Source organism: Protopterus annectens, chromosome 2.part1 (assembly GCF_019279795.1).
Source record: "Protopterus annectens isolate FY-2018-M chromosome 2.part1, PAN1.0, whole genome shotgun sequence".
In the NCBI taxonomy this organism is placed as follows: Eukaryota; Metazoa; Chordata; order Ceratodontiformes; family Protopteridae; genus Protopterus; species Protopterus annectens.
This window is the reverse complement of record NC_056729.1, coordinates 675,093,442-675,113,224: the sequence shown is the minus strand read 5'-3', so window position 1 is coordinate 675,113,224 and position 19,783 is coordinate 675,093,442. Positions and strand designations below refer to the sequence as shown.

The 19,783-nt window shown below is 39.9% G+C and overlaps 1 protein-coding gene across 1 annotated transcript in view; it reads left to right on the top strand.

Moving 5' to 3' along the window:
• Positions 1-19,783, top strand: part of MTMR7 (myotubularin related protein 7) — a 901,754-nt gene that overhangs the window by 353,542 nt on the left and 528,429 nt on the right. Inside the window, exon 6 of the mRNA XM_044062411.1 lies at positions 2,976-3,110. Coding sequence (XP_043918346.1) covers positions 2,976-3,110 — 135 coding nt within the window. The remainder of the gene's footprint in view (positions 1-2,975; positions 3,111-19,783) is intronic.

Genomic DNA, 19,783 nt, shown 5'->3' with positions numbered 1-19,783 from the left:
ACCTTGCCTAGGCCCAGACCACGACGTTGCTGGTTGTCGGTTTTGTGCTAGGTTTAATAAGCGTACTATAAAATGGCGCTTTGATTTCACACGACACTACTTCGGTAGAAAATTTAATTACACTATGCCGTCGGAGCAACCGACTACCGGCGTGCACAAAAAACCGCAAAGATAAGGATAAGCAGCCTAGGTCCAAGCCGGACTCCGAGGCCTCGGCTGGGCCGGTCTCCGGTTTTCAGTGAGGCGCCTATGCAGCCCCTGGCTACTGCAGAATTGGAACCCCAGACCGCTTTGGACCCTATGGCAGAGAGCTCTAGGCCGACGCAGCCATTTTCTTTAGGCCCTACCGACGACACTGCAGAAAGAGAATCTGGTGCTGCAGAAACACCTTTGGTTACTGAAGGTGTCTTCAGACCAACGACGCTCACAATAAAAATGTATCCTAAGCTTAAGACTCCTCTTAAACCAAAAAAGACTGCACTTCAGTCTCCAGTTCAAGGCCCCATGCCTAAGAAACAGATGCTTAAAATGGCTGAAGATTTGATCTCTTTAATCAGGGGTTCCCAACCCCCACCCGACAAAAGGCCTAGACAAGAGGAAGATTATGCCTCCTCTGATCCTACCCCTCTGGGGCCCTGTACTCTTCAGAGTAGGCAGATTTGGAGTAGAGGACTTAATTTACTAGAGTTCCCATTTCAAACATAGCCACAGGGGTCCCTGCCATTGTGGGCGTTTTTGCCTCCTCAGTGGGAGTGGGGCTTTCATATACTAGGTAGTTTGGTGAGGATTGTTGCTCTCCATTAACTTTCACTGTTGCTTTGGCTTTTAAGAGTTAGATCTGGCTTAAGTACCAGTTTGGGAATGTTAGAATTCTTGCTCCCTGACACTTCAGAGAATTGAGTTGGTTCGTGCACCCAAGAGATTGGGAATAGTAATGCTTATCCAGAAGGAGTGCATTCCCTGTGCAAGCTGCTACTCCTCTTTTAGCTAATGGAGTGTGGTTGTCCCTGCTTCTTATTGCCTTGCTTAATTAGGACAGGCAGGTTGATATATCTCTTCCCTTAGGTGGGTTGTGTCATCCCTTCCTGTAGTCCCTACCTCTTGGATTTTGACCACCTGGTTCATGCCTTCTGTCACCTTATGGCCCAGCAAGAGGTTGTGTGACTCAGTCTTGGTACATCAGGTCTTGAAAACCCCTCCCTGATAGACAGCTGGTTCTATCTGCTTTTGGCCAGTGTTCTGTTCCATGAGATGTGGCTAGATTCAGCAGGTCTTGTAGGGAGGACATTGAGCGAGAGTTCCCCAGCTTGTTCTTTGGGTTGAGTTCTTTGGTGAAATCGTATGGCTCTCAGCTGGGACATATTCCCTTCACATTCCTCAGGCAGTTTCTATTCTTGGCTTTAAGAAGAAAACTGAGGTCATTCTTCAGCTCTGACCAGTTAGGCATCCTCCTTTGTGCTACAAGTTCTCTACCATCTTCTTTCCTTATCTGGGGAAGGGTGGAGGTCATAATCCTTTAGGAAAGGGATTGGTTATATCCACAACATGCCCCAGGTAGAGTTCTGTTAAGTGGGAGACTAACACTACTTGCAAAGTTGTCTGGTCACCTGTCTGGTGTCTTGATTCATAGGGCCCTGCTGTGCAGTTAATCTTCCCTTCCTCACATTTGTGGGGTAGTACTTCATTTGATCCCTTCCCTGCTTTAGAATGCTAGGTAGTTATCCTTGAATGGGGCCCTTCCCTTAGTCCACAGCATATGGGGACCTTGGATGAGATTGAGTTCTGTGCCTTTTCCTAGAGCCCAAGGTCTTGGGTGGTATGAGGGCAGTCTGATGGATCTCGTCCTTCCTCTCTGAACTGCTGTTGGTGACGATGACCCTTGTTGTCATGGGGCAAGCCTGCTGCTTCTACCTTACTTTTTTTACCATCCTTTTTGAGCTAGCAGTTGTTGCACTTCCCGAAGGATGTTCCTTCAGAGGTTTATACCCTGCCCTGCAAATCCAAATCTGTTTTTCAGGGCCCTTTGTTCAACAACGTGTTGTCCAGATAAATTCCCGGTGAATTTGCTCTAGTGTTGAGACATTTTGGATGTTGCCTTGGTGTCAGCCATTGAGCTGGTTCTAGGGATGACCTATGGCTGCTATTGCAAAACTGAGATATACTGTTTGGGATTCTACCCAGTGTAGGACCCCTTTAGAAGTGTTTTCAGAGATAAATATGAGTGAGTGTGTAATCACTTTGTGTTATGAGGAACTTTCTTGGTGATTCAGAAATTTGCTTTATCTGTCTTTGTTATACTCTGCAACACCTCTGACTCAAAACTGTATGTCTTCACTTAACCAGTTTTTTTTTTTTGTCTGGTACCCCGGTTTCCTCCCACATACAGGAAAACGGGTAAGTAGGTGAATCCGTGATCCTTCATGTTGATCATAGTGTGTGTGTGTGCGATGTGTGTGTGTTGTGTACATGTGCATGGGTTCCAACATGTATGTGTGTCCCATCCAGGATTATTTCTTACCTTACAGCCTTTGTTTATCTGCATAGTCTGCATTTCCTCAAGTTCCTCCATAACCTCAGAACAAGAAAAAATGCTTCTCAGAAAATGAATGAATGCAGTTGTACATTGCCGAGTTGAAAGTATTCTAATCTGGTGGTTAGAACACAGAGTGGAAACTGTGTGTGTGTGTGTGTGTGTGTGTGTGTGTGTGTGTGTGTGTGTGTGTGTGTGTGTGTGTGTGTATATATATATATATATATATATATATATATATCTCCTAAGATGAAATCTCACAAAGCTGTTGTAATACAGCCTTATGCAACTTTCCCAAGGTTAAATACCTTCCTCTCAGTCAGACGTTCATGCGTGTCTTTCTCAGGAAGATGATACTGCACCACAGTTTGACAATGCTAAAATTAAAAAAAAAATTAAAACACATGAATATATTATTAATATTGTACCAAACATTATTTTGTAGGCCTCAATATGCAGAAGTAGCCAGCCTTTATCAGGCTTCAGTGCTCGTTGCCTTGAAGATGAACAGCTGCTGCAGGCCATTAGGAAGGCAAACCCAGGAAGTGATTTCCTATATGTGGTGGACACGAGGCCTAAAGTAAGGCATGCAGTAATTCACTTTGTGCTCACATGCTATTTCATGTTCTGAATTGTAAAAAAGAGGTATTTTTTGTCATCTTTACACACAAATTTGTATGTGGACTTAAATATACTGTCAGTAGCGATGATAGAAAAAGTCTTTTTTCCTTTTTAAAAATGTGATATTTGGCATATTGGTGCTGTGTAAGAATGCCTTAGTTTAGCAACTCGTGCATTTAGAACATGCAGTATCAGGTGCAGCACTGCATGGTAGATTTTTCAGTAGTTATTTTATATGAACCTTGCAGTTACTGTTGATGTCCATTTATCTTCAGGAAAGTGTGTGTGTGTGTGTGTGTGTGTGTGTGTGTGTGTGTGTGTGTGTGTGTGTGTGTGTGTGTGTGTCTGGAAAAATAAATCAATGTCTGCCTGCCTCAAACAAAGGGGTGTTAACATTCTGGGGGTATCCCCACTATCATAGTTTTTTTACAAAGATTGGGAGGCCAGTCTTAAAGGTGTTACTGGCAAAACATGGTGGTAAGGTACAAACTCCCCTTACAATTTCCATTGTGTTCCTTACCATAAATATGTCACCTGGCACATCAAGGGTTGGGCTTATTGCAAAAAAATCTAGCTAGTCACAGTTTGATGGCCTTGTGCACCCACTCCAGTCTCCATTTTTTGGGGTTGTTCATAACCTAGTATCTACAAGCTTTTTCTCGTTAGAAAAAGAGAGCGTACTCACTAAAAGGTGGAATTTTGGGTACATCCCTTTCGCAGTGTGGTTAGTGGAGAAAAATGCATCACAGTGCATAAATGGCAGCAGTTAGCAATAGAAAGACAAAAAGTACAATTTCCTGAAAGTTTTATTAAGATGTTTAGAAGAGGATTGATTTGTGCGTTTTTATACATGGATAGTACTGCTGACTTTTATAATCTTTCATGTTGCGTTATATTTCATTCCTGTTTGAGGTAGGTATATGAATTTTTTCATGGGGAATGCTCCAGATGTTCAGAATGTATTGTTATTGAGAAGGTTGTTTACATTTGAAGTAAAAAAAATCATAAAGCTACATTGACTTGATGGGGGGAGGCATTATGGTGCTTCAACTTCAGCACTGAACTGAATTTAAATCAGTAAGGGTCGAATGGCAACATTAACGTTTATTGGTCAAGTTTGGAAGCATCTTTCTTTTACAAATAATTTAATTTCCCTTTGTACTCCTAATGCCTTGCAGTAGGTGGATTGGACACTCTAAATTGGCTGTAAGTACAAGTGCATGTGTGAGTGAGTGAGTTGTACGGACGAACTACTGCGGCAGGTCTAGCCACCTGGTAGTGTAAACATTGGCTTGAGATGATTATTCGTTTTTTTTTCACTATTTACTCAGTTTTTCTCTAAAACCGCTCCGTTAAAATTATGTCAAGGTATTTATTAAACATTTGTTTACATAAACTGCAAAACACTATGGGTACATTATGGGTAATCAAAACCAATCTACCTCTTTAAAAGAGCTATAACTTGGTTACATTGTAGTTGCACTACTGCATCATCACATGCTTAGTTTTCAGTGCCAGGCATTCCATCTGCAAGAATGAGTTGACAACCTTTCTTTATAGGAAGTTCAAAATTACTTCTGATGCATTTAGCATGGAAATGCAACAGTCTATACCTTAGGTTGTGTGGCACTGTGCTTGCATTTTTTCATAATGCAGGAAGTTTCAGCTCTGAGAAAAATATTCAGAGAACATCCTTACTATCAAAGTAAAGTTCAAAAACAATACATTTTTGCACAGAAAAATGTATAATCTGGTATTGTAGATTCTAAGGAGGTTATATCAAACTTAAAAGTTTTGTTACTTGCATTTGTTTTAGAACCTGACCAGTACACTTTAGTACATTTGTATTTTCATGTCTGAAGTATAATTGAACTCTATAGTGGGACTTAATATACATGGACATGTATGCAGTGCTTTATAGGAATTTGATAATTCATACTGTATTGTATTTTATTTCCAGTAGGGATGGATATATGATTTTTGCTTTAAGGTGTGGAATGTAGCAAAATGTCCAAAATATGTCTGCTGATCAGAAGTAAAAATTATATTTATATCTCTAGAATAGCAAACTTTTTAAAACACTTTAATAAAATTCTTATTTTACAGACACAGGCTACACATACAATAATAGAAAAGAAAACATACCATAGCAAACATTTTTTTTTTATTTCCAAGCATTGTACATACATGTTTAAAACAATTATTCTTCCTACCTTCTTTATTTTTTGTCCCCTCCAACCTCATTAATACTGGGCCAGCCCCTAGTGCTCCATGTCCACCCCCCCTACTTGTTCTTGTGTTGGCTGGGGCTAGTGGTGGATCTTAAAGGCACCCTAGGGGCTCAGCCATCTGTTCTTTCATCTGGTGTTTATTTTTATTTTATTTTCTATGCTCTGTACACTTTTTCCTCCCCCCCCCTCACGCTCACTGGTTGTGTCCAGGGACACCTCCCCTCTACAGAGAGTCACCAGTAAGTGCCCTCACCCCAGTACAGGCACGCCAATCTCAGTCGGTCACATGTCAGTTGCCTGAGATCAAATTGAATCCTGGTTGGCTGGGCTGTAGTTTTTCCCTCTGCCACGGGAGAAGTCTCAATTCCCACCTTCCCTTAAAACCTCACTCCTCCTACTCTTGAACATTGTTCTGCATGTATTGTTCCCACAATTTCCATGTATTTCTATGTACTTTTTCTTTCCTTTTTCTAAACATTCCAGCTTCATTCTTTTATCTCCTTTACAATATTCCATACTTCAGTTACAGTTGGTTGAGATTTGGATTCCCATTTTTTTTGTAGTCAGTAATATTAAACTTAGTAAGGCCTTTACATACCTGGGCAATTCAGATACTGTATCAAATCTCAAGGGAATAATTTCCTTAGTTACAGTCACTGACAAAGTACTCTATACTGAATTTTTAATATCTGGCAACTTGTTACATTCACAAAAAGCATGTTCCCAATTAGCCCTCTGTGTCCCATCATACCTCCAACATTTGCTATCTTAAACTCTGCTGCCAATTCCAGGTGTCACCTTATGGACGGCAACAACTATCCACAGATTTTTCATGGCAAAGGGGGAAAACAGAAGTAGGTGCCTGGGGGGAATCATCTATGCAAACATTTACAAACAAAAATCCTAATAAACAAAAATCTTAAGCCTTCTGACTTTGCTGCATACGTGGGAGACATACAAGTGTCTTTCCACTGTTCTTGTGTTTATATCCTTTCCATTCTATCTTCCCAATCATTTCTCACCTCCTCTGATTTATAGTTGTAGTTCTCTTGCAATATTTTATATACCCTACTTGTCCATCCATTTTTAACAGCAACTTCTATTTTAAATTCAATTAAAAACTCTACCAGAGCTGGTCTTTCAAGTAACACTGTACTTTCCCTTTCAGTCTGCTTATACCCTGTTATCAGTCCTTTGTAAGGAATGCAGTCTCTAACTTGCAGTCCAAACCTTTCTTGGCCTCATCCCACTCTACCTTTCGTTCTTTAGTTATTTTCTTCCAATACCTTGGTTCCTTTGCTAATTTTCTACAGTAAATTCCATCTACCTCTTGCCTATTTTCTATCCCCCTACTTGCAATTATTCCTATTGGCAAAATGTTCTTTTTCCATTCCCATGTTAGATTAGTTCTTCGAGCACTTTCTGCTACTTAATTAATATAATATTCTGTATAGTTGCTCTATCTAAGGACCTGCAACCAAACACCTCCTGTTTCTCTATTTCTCCGGTTCTCCCTGTATGACCTACTACTTGTGTTTTGTGTGTGCATGAAGAAAAAAAATTATATATATATACACACACACACACACCTTTAAATCAAATAATATCAAATCACATTTTATATGGAGAAAATCAGTTTATTCTAGTAACTCTTGTTCTCCCCCACTCCCAAACAAATTCTTTCAATTCTTATTAGTTACTGTCTATAACTTGTCTTGTTGATAAAAAATATGTTTGACATGTATGTAAAACTAAAAGCTCTAGAAACTTGTTTGGTACTTTGTTGTCCATTCCATAATCAACAGCCTCCAACTTTTCAATTCTTGTATTATCCATATACACAAATATCTAATCTTATGTCTCCATAAGTATGGCTATCACTGAACCAGTTCATGAGTAGGTATATAGTTTACTTGCAGTGGTCTTTGTTTTATCTTTATTTTATTTACTTAAAATAATTGAAACTGTTTCAGAATGTTCCACAACACCAAAATGTCCTTCCCTGGATTTATCAAATGCAAAATAATAAAATTTGCAAATAAAACAAAATTTTCTTGATAACTCTACCAGTTATATACTTAAATGTGTGAGTCCCTTATTTTCTTTACAAATAGTTCTAAATATAAAGCAAGTAACTAAGGAGAAAGTGGACATCCCTGCCTCATTCTTCTGCTCACACATAGTTTGTCAGAGAGGAGCCCTCCCACCTTACTTCTTGCAACTGACCCTTCATATATCCACTTAAGTAACCATATTATTCTATTATAAAATATAAATGCTACTATTTCCCCACTCATAATCCCTGCTGACTCAATTGAATGTTTTTCTGCATTAATACCCACCAACAGTAGTGGTATTTTCTTACAGCCCTCTTCCCTCTGGATCATTATTATTCTGTTTGAGTTGTCAAATGTTTGCCTCCCATCCACAAAACCACATTGATCCATTTTTTCAATTTTGGCAGAACCTTGCTATTCTGTTATCTAATATAGACATAAATGTATTATAATCCATGGTTTAAAACTGATATTCATCTATATGAATCTAGGTCTGAAGGGTCTTTTAGGTAATACAGCCACCACAGCTTTATTCCAAGATGCTGGTACCTCCTTCCCCCTTTTAACATTTGTTAAATAATGACATCCAGATCTGTATCACTTTTCCCAACTTCCGAGTTTCCACAGGAATACCATCTGATCCTGGTGCTTTCCCTGTTGATTGATTATACATCACCATTTTTATTGTATAACTTTTCCATCACTGTGACTAAACTGTTTGTATGTTTATATTTTTAGTACTCACACTTTCTTAGGTGACAGTTATAATTTGTTCTGTGTACCGGCATTTCAGTTTGCACTCTATTTTATCTTGCGTATAATGTTTCTTTTTACTTTTTATTGCTGTAGCAGTTACTGGAGCTTTGCTCCTCGGGTCTCCACTGAAAATATTTGTTTTGTAAGCCATCTATGCAAACCTGGTTAACAAATGTGAAGTAAACAAATAATAAATATCTTCCTATCTTAATGGATTGTTGAGCCTCATCTGCCTCAAACCTTGTGATAATTAAGTCTTCCATAAATATATGCATTTTTGCTGCCTCTTGGTTTCCACATTCCTCTGCTTTATACAAATTTTCCTAAATTGTTCAAAATAATAATATCGCTATAAAATATTTGGTTATTTTTCATGTTTGGCAACAACCCTTTCCACTTTCCATTAACTAAGTTGTGCTAAAAGTTTTATGCTCTGGTATTATCAAAAATAATTGCTTAACAGCAACATTTCTAAACGTATGCATATTATCCAGATACTCCCTTATTTTGTCTTTAGCACTTGACAGTTGCTTCTCCTATTGATGTTCTTCGTGTTTCACTGTTGCAGTCATTACAATTGGGTTATCCTGCTGGCAGGCTACCCTCAGTCGGCCTGAATTCCAAAGTCTAGGTCCGGCGTCGGTTGCTGTCGCCTCTTCCCTGACGTCAATGCGCCAGGGGTATATAAGATGCAGCCAATGCCATTTTCTTCAGTCTTTCTTGCCGCACGGTGCCTGAAGCAAAAGCAGTTCGCAACTGCCGGTCGGCCGACTCCTGAAGTTTTCAAATTCGAATTTCAGATCCGAGGTCTTCATTAAAGCTAAGTACCCCGTTGGGGAAACTTTTTTCTTGCTCCAGACTGATGTCAGAAAAAGTTAATAACTGTATTTCTTGTGGGAAGCAAATACCTCATAAGGATTTTCATTCTTACTATATTCCTTGCCTAGGCCCTGACCATAACATTGCTAGTTGTCGGTTTTGTGCCAGATTTAACCAATGCACTATTAAGCGTCGGTACGATTTTGCATTTCATTACTTTCGCAGAAAATTTAATTATATAATGCCGTTGGATCAGCTGACTACCGGAGTTTACAAAAAAGAAAAAGAAAAGGACAGGCATCCAAGATCCAAAACCGATGACGAGGCTTCTTCTAGGCCTGTCGCCGGTTCTCAATGAGGCGCTTTTGCAGCCCCTGACGCCCGCTACCTCAGAGCCACAGGCTGCTTCCGACTCCCACGTGGAGCCGACTGGGCCTCTGGAAACTCAAGGTATTGGACACTCTGAAATCATTCCCTCAGATGGGTCTGGAGCCACTGAGCAGGCATCGGCTTCTGAGGGTGTTTTCAGGCCTACACAGTTATATGTAAAACCTACTTCAGCTATAAAGGCAAAGACTAAAGCAGCTCTAAAGACAAAGAAACAAGTGCAGCATTCACCTGGACAGGCCTCCATGCCTAAAAAACAGATGCTTAAAATGGCCGAAGACTTTGATCAGGGGTTCCCATCCCCCTCCTGAAAAAAGCCTAGACAAGAGTTAGAATATGAATCTTCAGACCAGGTTTCCATTTCCTCTGATTCCTCCCCTGAACAAGATTACTCTGTTCCTCCCTATGAGGATTCTGATGCTGACAAATCTATTCCTTCAGCCTCTCCTCCTGAGGATTATTCTTTTGGGGAAACACTGCATACTATGAGGGAGCATTTTCACTGGGAGATCCAAGACTACTCAGAATCTTAGAAAAGGCTCAGAGATTTCCTTTTATTGTCCCAGCACAGGCCCCTGGCTATTCCGCCTGTTTTAGACATTGTAGATGATGTATTTACAGAGTCCAGTTTTTCTCCAGACTCTTTACCACCAGCTCCGGTTAAGCCAGACAGATACTACAGGGTTCCTGATTCACATACATTTCTTTATAAGAACCCTGCAGCAGACCCTGAAACCATCTCTCAGGGTCCCAAAGAGGTCAAGGCTTCTACTGCAAAAAAACATATCCCCTCTGATAAGGATTCTAGAGCCCTAGACAGATGAGGCAAAAAGATTTATACCTCTGCTACCTTGGCTGTAAGAGCCTTAAATTGCCAATTTCATGTGCTTAAGTATCAGCAATATCTTATATCCTTGCTTAAATAAAAAATGCCAGCAAATGCAGAATGTGCAGACAATAAAGAAATGCAGGATTTATTGCATGCAGCTGAACAAGTTGGAAAGCATACTTTGCAATGTGGTTTTGATTCTCTTGAGGCCTCCTGCAGGGCCGCTGTTACAGGTTCTGTCATTAGGAGGCATGCTTGGTTAAAAACAGAATTTGCCAGGTCATGTTAAAGCAAAACTATTAGATGCTCCTTTACAGCATGATACTTTGGTGCTAAAGCAGAAGAGGTTTTGAAGAAAATGGAGGACAAAGCTAAATCTATGGAAACAGTCAAGGATTTCTTGCAGGTACAGCTTTCCAGATTTAGCAGGAATGGGCCTACAAAAAATTGGTACTTTCCAGTGTCAGATAGACCACAAAGGGGCAGATACAGATGCCCCAGAGGCAAATCACAGCCCCAAGGCTCATACAAGCCTAAACAATGGGGTGCTTCTACCTCCAAAAGCGGAGAGGAAAAATCACAGCCATACAGAAAACAAGTCTCAATGACTTCCCACTTCCAGCACCAAGCACTTCTCTTTTGGCAGCCCCTTTGGGAGGAAAATTAGCACTTTTTTCACAAAATTGGCACATGATCACCCAGGACAAATGGGTTCTAAATATAGTTACACAAGGCTACAGGTTCCACTTTCACACCCTGCCAAGGCAAACAGTATGCCAGATCTGCCACACAATCAGTGGGCAGAGGCACAAAAACAAGTTTCATCCCTCATGGACATGAGGGTCATTCAACAAGTACCAAGACAAGAGCAGGGTCAAGGATTCTATTCAAGACTGTTCTTGGTACCCAGAAAAGACAAAGCCTGGAGACCTATACTGGACCTATCTATTCTAAACACATATCTGGATATTCCAAAATTCAAGATGTTGACTTTACAGCAGCTTCTGCCCATGTTGGGCAAGAAGGCTTGGCTTGTGACTTTAGATCTAAAAGAGGCATACCTGCATGTCCCATTCAGACAAACATGCAGAAGATACCTCAGATTCAAAGCTGGCTCAATGCACTAACAATTCTCTGCACTGCCCTTTGGCTTATCTACTGCGCCCAGGGTCTTCACAAAGTGCCTGGCACCAGTAATTGCATTTTGCAGACAAAGAGGAATACAGATATATCCTTACTTGGACGACTGCCTTATTCAAGTGGAGAACAAGGACGTTCTACTACAGCATCTGGCATTTGTAAAAATATTACTGACAAGTCTAGGGTACACAGTAAATGAAAAGAAATCAAAACTCATACCCTCTCAAGAGAGAATATTCCTGGGTGCAAGCTTAAATACAACTGCCCAGATGGCTTATCTCATGCCAGATGAACACAGACAACTGACTACTTATTTCAAAATGTTGGCAACAAAGACCCAGTTATCCGCAAGAAAAATTCTGCAGGCCTTGGGTTTCATGGCATCCTGCATCCCGCATTCTGCTAATTCCATATGCAAGACTGCATATGAGGAAACTTCAATGATATCTAAAAAGTGTTTGGACTCAACATTGCCACTGCCTGGAAACAGTAATTACCCTCATTCCCTGCCTGCAACAGGAGTTTCGATGGTGGGCAATAGCCTGTCACCGCAACACAGGACAGCCATTCACCTTACCCACAGCCAGGCAGACTTTGACAACAGATGCATCAGATTATGCCTGGGGGGCCCATATGGCAGGAAAATGTATTCAGGGCACATGGTCCGCAAGTCAAATGCATCTACATATCAATCAAAAAGAGATGCTAGCTGTTCAGAATGCCCTAACAGCCTTCAAGGATCAACTTCACCCAGGACAACTGCTAATAAGGACGGACAATACTACAGTAATATGGTACATAAACAAGCAGGGAGGCACACATTCCTACCCCCTCTGCAGGCTAGCCATGAACTTGTGGCACACAGCATTGACTTACCAAGTACATCTGCACACACAATTCCTGCCAGGAAGGAAAAATACTCTGGCAGACAAACTAATCAGAAATTTCATGGATCCCCACGAGTGGAAATTGGATCCACAAGTCTTCAGCATGATAACAAGGACCTGGGGATGTCCAGACATAGACCCATTTGCCTCATCTCACAACTACCAACTACAAAGATTCTGCACAAGGACTTATGACAAACAAGCATGGAAAGTGGATGCACTTTCTGCTGGAAAAATCTAACTGTATATGCCTTTCCTCCTCTGCCTCTCCTCCCCAAAGTACTCCTCAAGGTCAGACAAGAAAAAACAAAAATGATACTGATTGCCCCAGACTGGCCCCACCAGCACTGGTACCCAATCCTAAAGAGCTTGTCTCACTGCCCAGCCTGGACATTACCTCAAATGCCTCACTTATTGACCCAACAAAACAGTCAGATACTGCACAGCCAACTCAAAACCTTAAACCTGGTGGCATGGCAGATAATATAGCCTCTCAAGACACACCTCTCTGTAAAGCAGTGATGGATGTTATTTTGGAGGCCAGGAAGCCTAGCACCAGAAAATCTTATGCAGACAAATGGAAAAGATTCTGTGCTTGGAACCAAGCATAAGATATTGACACGATGGTTCCAAATATTCCTCAGATTTTACAATACTTAACTGAGATGCTGGATAAAGGCCTTTCATTTTCATCAATTAAAATTCATGCTTCTGCCATTTCAGCTCATTACAATACAGAACCACCTATTTTTTCACACCCCTTACTAAGGCAGTACCTCAGAGGGACCAAAAACATAAGACCTCCAAGGAGAGCACCAGTACCTGCATGGGACCGCAACTATGTTTTGGAAAAACTCACACTACCTCCATTTGAGCCAGCCTCTGCAGCTGACATAAAATTCTTATCCTGGAAAACAGCTCTGCTCCTAGCAATAACCTCTGCTAGAAGAGTCTCAGAGTTACAGGCACTCATGGCTGTGGAACAGTTTATCATTTTCCATCCAGACAGGGTTTCACTTAGGACAAACCCTACATTTATGCCTAAGGTAGTGTCCAGTGTGGCCCTTAACCAAACAATTCATTTGCCTACTTTCTATCCAAACCCACAGAATAAGGGGGAGAGAATTCTGCATTCCTTGGACATTCACAGACAGCTACGCTTCTACTTGGACAGAACTAAAGTTTTCAGAAAGACTGATCAACTTCTAGTGGCATATGCTGCAGCATCACAAGGAAAGCCTATCTCTAAACAGACTATTTGAAAGTGGATAGGCCATTGCATTCATTACTGCTATTCGCAGCATGGCAAATCAGTGCCTAAGGACATTAGGCCACAATCAACCAGAGCAGCAGTCACTTTAGCAGCCTTTCTCAGAGGAGTACCAACCAAAGACATCTTAGAGGCTGCAACCTGGAGATCAGTGCATACCTTTACAAAACACGATCACTTACCTCTCTACTCTAAATCCAGGGCAGGCTTTGCCACTGCAGTTCTGCAGGGCCTTATAGCCTCTCCTAATCCTATTTAGCACCAGCCTCCCAACCTTAGCTTTGGGATTCAACCCAATTGTAATGACTGCAACAGTGAAACACGATGAACGTAGTACAGTTGTGTACCTTCCATAAATGTAGATGTTCGAGTGTATTCACTGTTGCAGTCCGGATTACCCACCCACCAGCCCCCTTTCTATACCTTTTCTCCCTCCATGCCCCCTTTTCTTTGCTGGGATTTATCTGTACTTCTCTATCCTATACAACCTATGTGGTGTATTTGCTTGTAGATGAAGGAAAAGTTGTTTTGTGTACATGCATGCTTATTGGCATAAATTAGCCTACCAATTTTGGGGCACCTGACATCTAGTGCAAGAAAAACTGAAGAAAATGGCGTTGGCTGCATCTTTTATACCCCTGGCGCACTGACGTCAGGGAAGAAGCGACAGCAACCGACACCGGACCTAGACTTTGGAACTCAGGCCGACTGCGGGTAGCCTGCCAGCAGGATAACCCAATTATAATGACTGCAACAGTGAATACACTCGAACATCTACATTTATGGTAGGCACACAACTGTACTTTCTGTGAGATTCCCCATATTATGCAATACTTCAATCTTTGTCAGCCCCTTTAAATATTTCCTGTTACTTTTTTCTCTCTTATTTCTGCTATGTTTGTAAAATCGCTTTTCATTTTATCCTACCTATTAAATTCCCTTATTAAGAATGTCTATTTTCTGTAACTCTTGAATCATTTCCACTAATCCTCTCTGAAAGTCTTCTCTCTTTAATAGATAAATAGGAAAGTGCCAGTGTCTCATTATCCTGGATTTTATCTTCGTTTTTATTGATGAAGGCTCTAAGTTAGATATTGGATGTGTTTTTAAAGCTTTCAATTAAATATACATGTTCCTGTGAAACAATGTATGACAGTCTGTCCCAGTTATTGCACCATGGGAAATAATTTACATTTTGTCTGGGTTCCTACCACTGCTTTTGCATCTTCTGTACCAAACATTCTCTTGTATTTCTTCAGAATTGACCCTCTTTTGTTATATTTTCCCTTCTAGGTCCCCTCATAAATTTTCACTGTTGCATATCAGGTTCCATTCCCTACGCATTAATACTATTCCCTGCTGAAAACATACTTCTCCCAAAATTCCCTTAAACTCTGTGGTGTGAAGTGTTAGTGGAATATACATGCATGCCAGCAAAATCCTCCTCCCCTCTCACTGCCCCCTTACTACCACAAGTTTACTATTATCTTTTTTTTCCTTTTCTATAACGAGCAAATTAGTATTATTACCCCAGGTGTCCCTGATATTCTGCTGAATGTTCAACATGAAATCCTTTCTTTATTAAATTCACATAATCATTTATCTCTAGATGTGTGTCCTGCAGCATTGCTACTTGCAGCTACACTTAATGTAATTCAGTACCTCTGCTTTTTGTTTTGTACCTGTAAGGCCATTTACATTACATGATAATACAGACAGAGTAGCCATTATGATAGAGAGCTGTTACTCTCACCTGTTGTATTTGACAGTACTTTTAAATGTATATTTCCAACTTTCAGCTTGCATGCATACATGAGTGTTTGTCAGGATGATCTCTTGTATAGTTGTTTCTTCTCATCTCCATTTGAGCCTATGTCACATTTTCAAGACTGCTTAAAAGAAAACGTTCAGAAAAAAAAATATTTTTCAGAACCACTTATTCCCACTTAACTTGAAACAAACCCACAAAACTATTTACATTTTCACGAAATGAAGTTTACCCCTCCAGATAGGAGCAGTTGTGTCAAATCGATGGCTGTGTACCCACATACATTACCTAATTTAAAATTAAGGCTACCCATGCTAAAGCATATATTAGCATATATTACTGCCTGTGTTCCCACTTGTACCAATTACAATCTCTTCTTATCTCTTTTCCCTTCCCAGATATGAAAAAAAGGCTTGCATGCTTTCAGTAAGCATTAGCTTTTAGCTCCTTAAAAAGTGAATTGGCTAACTTTAAATAAAGTAACTAAATTGTGCACAGTTATACTAAATGCGTTAAAGTAGTAAAGCCACTGAGGAAAATATAGCTTGTATAAGTTTTTCACTTCCCCACTGTTTCCAACTTTATTTTTCATTGAATTCATTGCTGATATACCTTTATATGTCAGTTGCATTGCACTTTCTACAGTTCAATCATAAGACGGTGTTTAACCCTGTCATGGTTAATTGCTTACACCTGCAGACCTCTTGTTTTCTAGTAGGTAATAAAAAAGATAAAAAAGAAAAACATCTATTGACTTTTTCATAGATTCATGGTTTATACTAGGCTAGCTGCTCTTGTGGGTCAGTTTAAGTTTAGCCAGTTATCCCATCTGAGAATCAAACCTTGCACCTTGTGTTTATGTACACATCTTAACAATTATGCCAAACCCCTACAGATTAATGAAAATAATTTTTGTAAATTTCACACAGAACACACTGTTGGACCCTCTCATAACTGTTTGCACATGTAGACTTTTTGTCTCCCAGTGAAAGCCTTTGCTCATAGAAAAATAGTTAATGACTTTGCAAATACAAAAACAAATTACTGTTTTCCTTGCCTTTCATCATCATCATTTTACATCAGTTTTCAAGCCTATTTGCTTAAATTTCCCAGAGCTTAAACCAAGGGCATTAATCTAGATTTCATCTTCTGCATTATCTTAATTCTGCACGTATCGTAACCAGCACACTTTATACCTCCCACCCAGCAACCAAGATCACATATTAGCTTTTACTTGCTTCTGCCCAGCCTTTCTTACCTTGTTACAATGTGTTGCCTAAGTACATTTTAACTAAAAAGAGTACTTTTGTGCTTTAATATCTTGCACATATACAGCAGTCACTGGTAAAATCCCCATACCACATATTTAAGATATCCATTACTACACTATACCAAACCTCTTTACAGTATATCATGCAATTTACATTGTGAACTTTTATAGAAGTATTAGTAAGATCACAAACTGTTCTATTTAGTTATTTCTTTCACTGTCCTAAACATTAATGATATAAAGTTGGATATACGATTTGCGATTCTCCCACCAGTTTAACACAGTCATCAAAATGCCAGTCTTCTTCAGACAGTTCTTCTTGAAAACAACATCTTACATGTCTATTTCTATATCAAATTTATTTGCAAGTCTCACAGTGCTGATGGTCATCTTCTTCTTGGTCCTCTCAATCTCCTACCAGTAGTCTCTGGTTCAAGTCCAAGGTACACCTGATTCCTTTAGTCAATTCATCTGCTTTTTTTATTGTTCCTCAAGCATTTTCCTTTGGAACAATGGAAAAAGTTTCTCTGACAAAGCCTCTCTAAGGGTGTTGTTATTGTCTAAAGAATGGAAATGGAACCGCATTGTGCTTGCTGACTCACCTTTGTTGGCTAAACTTTATTTCCTCTTCAGCCTGTTCTTTTTTTCAAAAAATGTCTTTTAATCTCCAAGCAGAAATGTTCTGAAGAAGTCTTGATGCAGTATCTTGAATCTCACATCTGCTTGTAGGCATTCCTTGATTGCTGGAATAAACTTACTTCTCTTCCCCTTGCAAACAATGAATAATCATTTTCTGCAAACACCCTGCTAACCCCGGTTTTAATACTTTTCTCTTTTACCACAGTTCTGTCAGTATCAACTCTTTCTTTTTGTATGATTACATTTTTACTGATGTGGGTCTTTACTGCTTTCTCATGGCCAGATTAGGAACATACAGAATGTGCCCTCTCAATTAACAAAGAACAGTTGCTTATTTGTACTTTCATAAAATTAATGCAGCCTGTTCTTTCCTGTTTTTCTGGTATAGCAAAAAATGTTGGGTTTTCTCTGCATGCTCTGTCTTCTAACTCCACTATTTTTAAAACCGATTTTTCTTGAAAGCCTCATGCTTAGCCAGCCTTTCTTTCCTTTCAGTTTCTGATTTTTTGTTTTGCAATATCTGTTCATCTAAGTAATTATCTAAAGCTTGTTCCATTTTTTAGCCTTTTATTTGATTTTATATATTCTTTCATTCAGTGTTTCACTCACTTTAAACATATCTGAATGCATTTGATTTCCTGTGCCAAAGCTGAAACTTTTTTTTTTTGCTGAACAGCTGGAGGATTCTTTCCAGATATATTTTTCCCTACTCTTCTGGTTGATTTTCTTGCTTTCTTCAAATTTGTTCTTTTCTGGCACCCAGGCAATGTAGAAAATAGCCAGTAACTAAAATACCCAAATTGATAAATTTTACTGTCTTTTTTCCGAGTCTCAGTTTTAAAACTGGGAGAGGTGTAGTCAGTTTGTTGAATGTGCAGCCATTTTGTAAGTCCTTAGAAAAGTTGATTTTTTTTATCACTGGAAACATTTTATGATTAAAACTCTGTATACTGAAGAATGCAATTAAAAGTCTGGTCTACTTCAACACTAAACTGCATTTAAATCCCTGTGGATAGAATGGCAGTGTTAAGTGCATTTTGTGCCTGAATGTGCAAGTATAATTCTCTTAGAATTTTACTGGGAACTTTCAAGGGGTATGACACATTAGAGATTCCCATTTATACATGGGTATCGAATGCAGATTATTATATGCCTCTGACAGTGAAAGGTTGGTTCAATGCATTGTGCTGTCCTTCTTTAAGGATAAGTATATGACTTCTGCTCTTGAAGAGGAATGTAGCCCAAAGGACGGCGCAGTGGTGCAGCGGTAGCGTTGTCACCTCACAGCAAGAGGTTCTCTGGTTTGATTCTCGGCTGGGGTGCCTTCTGTATGGAGTCTGAATGTCCTCCTTGCGTTCGTGTGGGTTTCCTCCGGGTGCTCCGGTTTCCTCCCACGTTACAAAGACATGCATCTGGAGCATTTCTCCCCGGGCCTCTGCTAAAAATTGGCTTCATTCCAAGTCGGACTTTCCCGGTTAACAAATGTTAAATAAGTAAATAAAATAAAAATTCAGAATCCAATTGTATTGAGTTGTCAGTAGATCTGAAAGAAAACTCTTATGTACGTCTAAATGTAGAGGCTTTCTCTCCCCATATTTTTTATTGCTTACCACCATGCATATTTAGACTGATATGCAGTGACCCACATTATATGAAAATAAAGTTGTACGCATGTATTTATTTTTGAATTAACAAAGTAAGTACAGTCTGAAGCAGAGAATCATAATTTTCCTCTGAAAAGAAAAAAATCCTTGGAAATGTCAGTTTAAAAATATTTATATACTGCTGAGTTCAGTGCTTACATTGCAGTTTAACTGCTCTGATTTTGCCATTAAGGAGGCATATATTTTTGATATCTCGGTGTTCATTTTTCACTGTTGCAGTCATTACATTTGGGTAATCTGCTGGCAGGTTGCCCTCAGTCGGCCTGAATAACAAAGTCTTGGGTCCTGCATCAGTTGCTGTCTCCTCTTCCATGACATCAGGTCGTCAGGGGTATAAAACATGCAGCCGACACCATTTCTTGCCTCACGGTGCCTGAAGCAGAAGCAGTTCGCAAGTGCCGGTCGGCCAACTCCTGAAATTTTCATTTTCGAGTTTCAGAACCGAAGTCTTCAAACTAAAGCCAAGTACCCCGTTGAGGAAACTTTTTCTTGCTCCTTACCGATGTCAGTAAAAGTTAATAATTGCATTACTTGTGGGAAGCAAATACCTCATAAGGATTTTTATTTGTACTGTATTCCTTGCCTAGGCCCTGATCACAACGTGCCTTGCTGTCTGTTTTGCACTAAATTTAACCAACGCACTGTTAAGCGTCGGTATATATTTGCTTCTAAATATTTTGGTTCAAGATTTAACTACCCTGAAATATCGTCGATTAGCACTACTGGAGTTCACAAAAAACGCAAGGAAAAAGACAGAGACAGACTGTCGAGGTCCAAAACTGAGAAGCTTCTCCTAAGCCAGTCGCCGGTACTCAGTGAGGCGCTTTCGCAGCCCCTGATACCTGCTAATTTTGAGCCGCAGGCCTCTACCGAGACCCATTCGGAGTCCGGTATGCCACGAGATTCTGCAAGTAT